The sequence below is a fragment of the Bipolaris zeicola genome, assembly GCF_000523435.1.
Source record: "Bipolaris zeicola 26-R-13 unplaced genomic scaffold scaffold_120, whole genome shotgun sequence".
NCBI classification, from domain to species: Eukaryota; Fungi; Ascomycota; class Dothideomycetes; order Pleosporales; family Pleosporaceae; genus Bipolaris; species Bipolaris zeicola.
Genome location: NW_006912169.1, coordinates 64799 through 73027, shown reverse-complemented (window position 1 = coordinate 73027; position 8229 = coordinate 64799). Strand labels below are relative to the sequence as shown.

General features: G+C 46.6%; 5 protein-coding genes across 5 annotated transcripts; 2 read left to right on the top strand and 3 right to left on the bottom strand.

Annotated features, from left to right (window-relative positions):
- Positions 1–234: 234 nt before the first annotated feature.
- Positions 235–661, top strand: COCCADRAFT_100900 (uncharacterized protein; the record flags this gene model as incomplete). Its single annotated transcript, XM_007715923.1, has 2 exons — positions 235–480; positions 581–661. The coding sequence occupies 2 exons, from the start codon at positions 235–237 to the stop codon at positions 659–661; spliced, it is 327 nt and encodes a 108-aa protein (XP_007714113.1).
- Positions 662–1587: 926 nt separating this feature from the next.
- Positions 1588–2403, bottom strand: COCCADRAFT_100878 (uncharacterized protein; the record flags this gene model as incomplete). Its single annotated transcript, XM_007715922.1, has 2 exons — positions 1588–1971; positions 2128–2403. The coding sequence occupies 2 exons, from the start codon at positions 2401–2403 to the stop codon at positions 1588–1590; spliced, it is 660 nt and encodes a 219-aa protein (XP_007714112.1).
- A 1529-nt stretch (positions 2404–3932) lies between these two features.
- Positions 3933–4385, bottom strand: COCCADRAFT_100858 (uncharacterized protein; the record flags this gene model as incomplete). The annotated part of the gene is made up of 1 exon (XM_007715921.1): positions 3933–4385. The coding sequence occupies one exon, from the start codon at positions 4383–4385 to the stop codon at positions 3933–3935; it is 453 nt and encodes a 150-aa protein (XP_007714111.1).
- A 500-nt stretch (positions 4386–4885) lies between these two features.
- On the bottom strand, positions 4886–5111 carry COCCADRAFT_100891 (uncharacterized protein; the record flags this gene model as incomplete). The annotated part of the gene is made up of 2 exons (XM_007715920.1): positions 4886–4982; positions 5026–5111. Coding segments are annotated over 2 exons (183 nt in total), but the record flags the coding sequence as incomplete, so codon positions are not given.
- Positions 5112–6545: 1434 nt separating this feature from the next.
- COCCADRAFT_6540 (uncharacterized protein) lies at positions 6546–7946 on the top strand (the record flags this gene model as incomplete). The annotated part of the gene is made up of 1 exon (XM_007715900.1): positions 6546–7946. One exon carries the CDS (start codon positions 6546–6548, stop codon positions 7944–7946), a length of 1401 nt encoding a protein of 466 aa, XP_007714090.1.
- Positions 7947–8229: the final 283 nt, after the last annotated feature.

Sequence of the window (8229 nt, the reverse complement as noted above, 5' to 3'; positions counted from 1 at the left end):
TCCACCATGCACTGGGTGCACAACACTCCCCTTCCGTAGTCAATGAAGGCAGATGACCTGGTTCCGTCTTATGAGCCAACATAGAAGAAAGCAACGGAGAAACAAGTATATAAAGGCATCCGTTTCTCCAAGTATTTTCATCACTGCCACTTCAATCTAAAACCCTCTCTACTCCCATCACCAGACATCTTACGCTTATAAAGTATCTTCGCTCAATCTCTTGATCTTTTCAGAATGCGTTTTACCGCCGCCACCTTTGTTCTTGTAACTGCTGTCCTCCCGCATGCCTCTGCGTGGACCGTATGGGTAAACTGGAAATCCCAATGCGGAGGCAACTCCTATCGAGTGGATGGAACTGGCAGCACTTCTTGCCAGTTGACCAATGTTCCAGCCGATCAGAAAAAGCCTATATCTCTTACTCTTACCAATGGCCGCAATTGTGTTGGTTATATGTATGGAGACCGAAACTGTGGCACACAAGTATGTAGTTACCTTCTCTCTACTTTTTGGGGATTTTTATCCCAAGATGATAATACATCCAGCGGTAGTACAATACTAATCAGGCAACTGTGGCATCTAGGTCGGAGGAGCGGTTGGTAATAGCGGCACAGTATGCTCAGCTGACGTGGATTTCCAGTCCTGGAGGGTCGTCTGCTCATAAACTCGACACAGACACTTCAGACGTTGGGCTCTATGGGAGGATTTCAATAGCAGAGAAGATACAAGCAGCTTTTCTTTTTTCTTTAAGCTTTTCAACAAAGCTGAGTCCTTGTCTCACTACTATCAGTGAATCCTAGCTATAGCGAAGTAAAGTGGATTTCTAGAACGTTGACTCTTTCGCCTATTCGCAGTGAAGTACAGACATCATAACACTGAAAAGTGTCCTAGAATGATGATCACAGAGAAAATAGCACCACGGAAAATGACAATTACAATCGTCGTCGTGGGAGCAATAAACCAAAATCGAAAGTGCAGTTCGGTAGACTTAACTCAAGTACTGATACCATCCCTTCTTCCTGTCGCAGATCCATAGGCCCTAGCTTCAGTGAATAAATAAAGGGCTGACCATATTCAGCTGGTATGTTTGAAATGCCTCCTTATCGAAAACTTCTATAACATAATCTCAGCATTAACTATAACGCTCTCCTGCATATGATAAGTAACAGAGTCTCTCTAGTTTATATTGAATAATGTTCGAAGAGGAAACATATTTTCGTCGAATTCTTAATGGAGTGATTGTAAGAGTTATGGAACTAAGCCCAGCCTTTAGCTCTAATAGTATACCTTCTCCAAAGAGCACTTAGATGACACGCTTAGAAGATGAAAAGTAATATAGTTACTATGTAAATGAGTCAAACTAGATCTACATCTCTAGCTCAAGGTAATTACGAGAACGAATACAGTTCTGTACCAGGCGTTGCATTTGAAGAAGCAATGCAATGATGACGATGGGAGATCCGAAGAACACGACATTATATCATGGTATGTAAAGGAAATGGACAGCAGCCTTCTACAAAAATGATGTGTGAGCTGGCACTAGATTCTCGCAGCCTTGTCGTGCAGATACGAGTAGGAAATGTCTAGCCCTTACGCACACGCTAGATCGGAGAATGTATACACAGCGTTTGTACGCGGCTCATCCATATTGCCAGTCCATACAATGCGCGCAACAGGGAGAGCGTGTAGTTCACAGAATGGCCCAGTGACCCCGTAGCTGGCGCAGGTACCCAGGCTGCGGCAGAAATTTCGGCAGAGATTGGGATCAAATGGGGCGCCGCTCGCCATGCGAATATTGCGTTGGGGTATTACGGTGAGTATTCTGGGGCTCACGACATTGCAGAGAACGGGCAGAGGCGTGGGTGTCTCAATCGGTGTCGGCGTCTCGATGGGCGTGGGTGTCTCGATGGGCGTGGGTGTCTCGATGGGCGTGGGAGTTTCAATTGGAATTGGAGTCTCGATGGGAGTAGGAGTCTCAATCGGTGTCGGCGTCTCAATGGGCGTGGGTGTCTCGATGGGAGTAGGAGTCTCAATAGGCGTCGGAGTCTCGATCGGTGTCGGAGTCTCCATTGGTGTTGGGGAGTCAATTGGCGTGGGTGTCTCAATTGGTGTCGGACTCTCAACTGGGACTGGACTGCTGACTGGTGCATACAACTGAAGAGACGTGGATGTGTCGGTGGAAATTGAGTAGACAGCTAAGGATGGGTAAGGGGTCGGTGATACAGAGGGCATACTACTGGTCGCATTGCTATAAGAGTAGCCCAAGCTTGCTGGTGTGGAGGAGGTAGATTGTAGAGACTCGCTACAAGGTATTGAGGTTCGAGAAGTGACGACAGGTGCAGGGGCACCAAAAGAGAGACGAAAAGTAGTGCACATTGCAACTAACCGAAGGAGTGAAATTGGCATTTTGAATATTAGAATTAGTGGCTTATTTAGATTAGGATCATCAACGGAATGTAAAGACTGTAAAAATGCTCGAAAGCATGAGGTTGGAGAGGAGGAAAGAATGGGCGTGATGGCTAATTATAACTGTCAACAAAGATAGTATGCAACCAAGATAACATGAGGAGGGGTCCTAAACATCCGTGCGTTGGGCGTTTACAATAAATGCTGTTAGTCTGGCTCGCAAGCAGACGGAGCGGCCGATGGTCATTACTAGTGCACAGGATGGAATTCGCTTGGAGTTACTTCTTGCTACGCGATTCTGCCAAACCTATCCAGATATCATTCACCCCGCATCTATTTCTAATAAAATCAAGCTCTTTGTGGATTAAATCAACTAACTGTTTACTCGAGAAGTACAGTTTTCTCAAAAAGAGGATTATATGCTGCTACGTTTAATTGTACATCGCATGTTCAAGACAATAGGTACTAAGTTCTTTCCAAAGAAGGCGGACTAGCGCAAGCGCCACCAGATGTGGCTGCATTCTAGATCTCAGGGGTTTTGTGGGCAGGTCCCTAGGCATAAGCCCCTAGCAATCCGCTGCTCTTTAATGAGTTAATTCGATTGAATATTCGCCGGGCGAATGATCTCCACCAAAAGCCACGTTCCTTGGCACATCGCTTGGCCAATTGAGCGAAGGTTTCATCTTCACTTTCGATGTTGTGGTTGGAACATCCACAATCCGACGTGGTGAATCTTTCTAACTCTTCAGAACCCCAAATCGGGAGTACGCAGGTGCCTCCATCATGTCTTTCAGCATTTTGCTGGGAGTAAGTGCATATGTGGTCGCTGGATGGTTGTAGCGACTTTATTGGATCAGCCAGCAGCTTTGACGAATGTCGTGAGGCCCTTGTCAGTCTTTCTTTGTGATTTTGATCCAGATCAATAGATATTCGTTGAATCCAGTCACTTGAATCGCAAAAGATCGCAAAGTTATGATCAAGGCTGCATCTGGTGGTGAGGAAAGGCCTTGGAGAAGGTGACGACCTGACGTAAGTCGTAATGGACGAAAACAATCGCAACCCAGTCGATTTTGATGGGATTTTAGGTGATCAGAGCATTTCATATTATCAAAAAAATACATGTGCCATCACTTTCTCCCGCTGCTGCTATGCATTGAAGGCCGAAGGCACTGCCACAATGTGGCGATGCAAGGCTGAACAAGCGCAAAAATGGACTCATTTCTTTGCATCGCTACTTCAAGACAACGAGCGACCATGCGCATGATTTTCAAACACTCAGAGTTGTTGAATAGTATACAGAAGGCTGGTAGGTGTAAAATAGATGTACATCGCACTTAGACAGTATCAACGCAATCAGCCCATTCACACTCAGTAGCGTCTGAGCGAGGGAAAGTACAATGATTAATCAGCACAATATAATTACTCAAACCCCATTTACATTGTTAAAATATTCTCAAAATCTATTTCATTTACAAAGAGATACTACCAGAGAAAAATCAAAATCCTCGCACCTACCTCAACACCCCCTTCTACCCAGCCAAACCCATCCCAACCATATACGCGCGATAATCTGCCTCGCATTCCGCACCCAACCCCTCACTCCTCACTTCCACTTCCTCATCTTCGCCCTCATCTCCGCCCATCAGCAAGTCTTCAAGTTTCGGCACCGGCACCGGCAGCATCTTTTTCCCCTCTTGCTTAAGATGCGCGCGCGCTTTGCTTTTCTTTAGTATGAACTTGTCACCTGAGCGCTCAAACAGGCGTTCTTCGACATTGTACATTTCCCACATGGGAGTTGGCGGGCGGAGGATGATGATAGGGATATTAGGGTCGTTGAAGCTATGGAGGAGGAAACTGACGCGGAGGGGTTTGGGGACTTGACAGATGTGTTTCTTTGATTTTTTGTTGTGGGTGAGACAGGGGAGGTGTGTGGTATTCTTGGGTGTTGGGGTAGATTGAGCGCTGTTGCGCTTTAGCAACATTTTTTTGATGGATTGCATGGTGAGATGATTTTGATTGCTTGTTTGAAGTGTGTAGTGAGTGTCCAGGACTTCAGAGTTGGGGCTTATATGGGAAAACAAACGAGGATTGATCTGCCGATGTGTATGGATAGAGTGGGCATTGTGAATTGAGACATGTGGTGATTGGCTCACAATGTCTGATGAAAATGACGTTGGTATGGGATCTGAGAATGTTGGTCGTCAATACATAGGGATGAAATTGGTTTTGTACAGTCATTGTAGGAAAGGTAGAGATGAGAAAATCGAGTACTGGTTTTGAGGAAATCACAGATGATTCGATCCGACAAGCTGCCTGGAGTAAGTGGAAAGATTTTGCAGGATAAGCTTTCATTATGTGCCGTCTATCGTCTTCTTCACCTCTGTTTCTATCCTTTGACATGCGACATGCTGGCTTTGTTACATGACAACAATCCTGGTCAAAGCAAACCATTTCTTCATTTCCAAGGCCTATGCAGCTTCCGTTATTCGTGCACACCTGTTTGGTTATGCGCGTTCTTCAGTCCGCTACAGCCAGTACAGTTGGAGCAGCTGAACCTGTCAGCCTCCTGTTCTAAACCGCTGAGACACATAGTTCTCGCCCTGCGGCGTAGTTTGAACTCACCCTGTACAGTCAGTACAACCTGTACAATTCCGACAATCCGTACAATTTTCGCAGTCAGTGCAGTTGCGAGACGAGGTGCAATCTGTTTTGCTGTCAAAAGACCTGTTTGGGCACGCAAGCAATATGCTTCAGACGATCCAAGGAGATATGTGAACTCAATACGATGAAGTCAATGAAACGAATCTATCCGTGAATATGTGTGACATGAAGCATGTATGAATACTAGGAGGTGACTTGCCTCTACAATCTGTACAGTTCTGACCTAATGTGTACAAGACGTGGGATCAGCTTTCGGTCTGGGAGTATAACAATCAGTTGCTTCACCTACAGTCCTTGCACCCGGTGCAATTCGTGTTATTGCGGTTTCCAGTATCTGTTTGTGACGCCGTATCCGAACCAACTGATGATGTGTTGTTACCCATTGCAAAAGATCGGTTATGGAAAATCCTTGATCAATGTAAGGGAAGACTGAGTGCTAAGAGAAACATTACTGTAAAACAACAGTACAGTTATATGTGAGAAACTCAGCTTCCCAGTAACGGTTTCTCATTGTCATTCTGGATGATAGAGGTGTGATATGCAGGTGCGACGTCATGTCTGACTGGTGGAGGATTCAAGAGGGGTAGCACATTGCGATAAGGAATCGGTTGGATGACACAGATATCAGATCTGTTATGCGATCTCAAGATGGCAAAGCATTGCCTCCAAGCAGTATTAGAAAGGCTGATCGAAGGAGTGATAGCTAGATAGCTTGTTTTGATGCGAATGCCTGCGGAAACCCGATGCGCCAATCAAGTTTATGCTATTGCTGTCAAGGATAGATAGTAAGTAAGATGGCGATGGTAGATTCTAGTGCACCTTGAATGTCTTGGTGATCCATTCTATCCTCGCGATTGACATTCATGTCGACCTTCGTCAGCTAAAGTCGATGTAGTCTTCGTGGATCATGAGCTTGGTGAAGGCTCCACAACAGCGGTAGCATCGAATACTTCTCAGACTCATTATCCTTGGGTTTGTGGGAAAGGCGCTATTGAGTCCTCGGAGTTCCAGATTGAGCAAGTTCAAAAGCGGAAGTGATGCGAACCCTTAAGATTACTGACTCGTAAAGGACCGTAAAGGTGCTCATAAGCGGTGTAGGATACGGCAGCCAAGATATCGTATAATGTCAGAATCTAACACAAGGTACATATACACAGCGGAGAAGAAACGCGGTGTAAGTAATGCACAAAGAGATATCGGTAGGTTAGTAATAAGTCTATTGACCATGATTAAGTCATGCGCGTGCCGCTTGTGATTGCCGGAAAAACCGCCGACCCCACCCTCTTTGAGCAACACGAGGTTATTGGCCCAGATGTACGTCGGGTCGGCGTTTGGTTGAGTACAAGCAGCGGCGAGAATCCATTTATTTATTAAGTAATGTTATTCCCGGATTTCGCCATTGATGTGAGTCTTCTAGATGTAAAGTTGCGCCCTCATCTTCATCTTTGGCCCTGGAACGTCAACTCCAATGGTCAAGAACCATGACGACTCGACGCACCGACGACGCAGAAATAGGCAATGAGGCAGCGAATCCTGCCAACGCCAATGCCGATATCGAACAAGCTTTGCCCCAAGAAGAAGCTGAGCCTCCAAGTGCACACCAGCCATCCGAAAAGCCTAACTTGCCTGCTCTTGCACGAGTGCTGTCACGCCGATCTGCAGTATCATTTGACCCCGGTCCGGCTCCCGATGGTGGTGTTAAAGCCTGGATCCAAGTGTTCTGCACCCATCTGACTATCTTGACGACTTTCGGCTTCTTCACTTCATTTGGCGTATACCAGACCTACTACGAAAAGACGCTTGGCATCGAGCCGTCGACAATATCATGGATTGGTTCCCTACAGGTCTTTCTCCTCTTCTTCCTCGGTACTTTTACTGGTCGCGCCACTGATGCTGGTCTCTTTCGCCCTGTCTATATCGCTGGAAGTTGTTTCCAGTTGCTCGGTATCTTCACTTTGGCGCAGTGTAAGAGCGCATGGCAGATTTTCCTCTCCCAAGGTGTCTGCCTGGGCATCGCAAACGGCTTACAATTCTGTCCTTCCATGGCTCTCGTCTCCACGTACTTTGTCAAACGCCGCGCCTTTGCACTTGGATTCACAGCACTGGGCTCTTGTACTGGTGGTGTTATCTTCCCAATCATTGTGCAGCAATGCCTGCCTAGCATGGGCTTCGCATGGACCATCCGCATCATCGGCTTCATCATGCTCGTTGTGAACATTACGACGATTGCCCTATATCGTACGCGACTTCCGCCGAGGAAAAGTGGTCCACTGGTTGACTGGGCAAGTTTCAGAGAGTTGCCCTATACTCTGTATTGCACCGCGGCTTTCTTCAGTTTTTGGGGCTTGTACTTTTCCTTCTTCTACATCGGGAGCTATGCGCGCAACGTCCTGGGGGTCAGCTATCAACAAAGTATCAATTTGCTCCTTGTGCAGGTTGCCATGGGATTTCTCTTTCGGATACTACCCACGTACTATGCCGATAAGATTGGGGGACTAAATGTACTGATTCCTTTTGCCTTTCTCTGTGGCATCATGATGCTGGCATGGATCGGAATCAAGTCGATTGGCACATTGTATGTCTTTGCAGCTATATATGGCAGCGGAAGTGCCGTCATTCAGGCATTGTGGCCTGCTGTCATTGGAAAACTGAGCCGCGAGATGGATCTGAAGAAAACGGGTGTGCGAATGGGCATGGCTTTTACCATTGTGAGCATGTCGAGTCTGACAGGTCCGCCGCTAGCCGGTGCACTCATCCAGATGAACAATGGCGACTATACATATGCAAACGTTTGGGCAGCCATGTCGTTCTTCGTTGGGGGTAGTTTGCTTGTGGCTACGAGGATATCTCTTGTGGGCTGGGACTGGAAGGCAAAAGTATAATCGAAGCAGCTGCCAATGACATTTACTTTTGGCGTTACGTGGGGTTGTCTCACCCTCCATATCCCTTCTTCATTCCGATTTGCCTGTCAGAACGTTATCACAACGGGATCGTAGTATAATAACCATGTTGATTGGATTGTCGCATCGATCTGGTGCTGAACGGGCGCTAAACCAGATACGTCAACCAGGCTACTTGCATAATTCAGTACCTCAGCATTCAGGTATGATAGACGTGCCTTTACCTTGACCCTTCTTGTCTCTTACACAATGACGCGTCGCAACA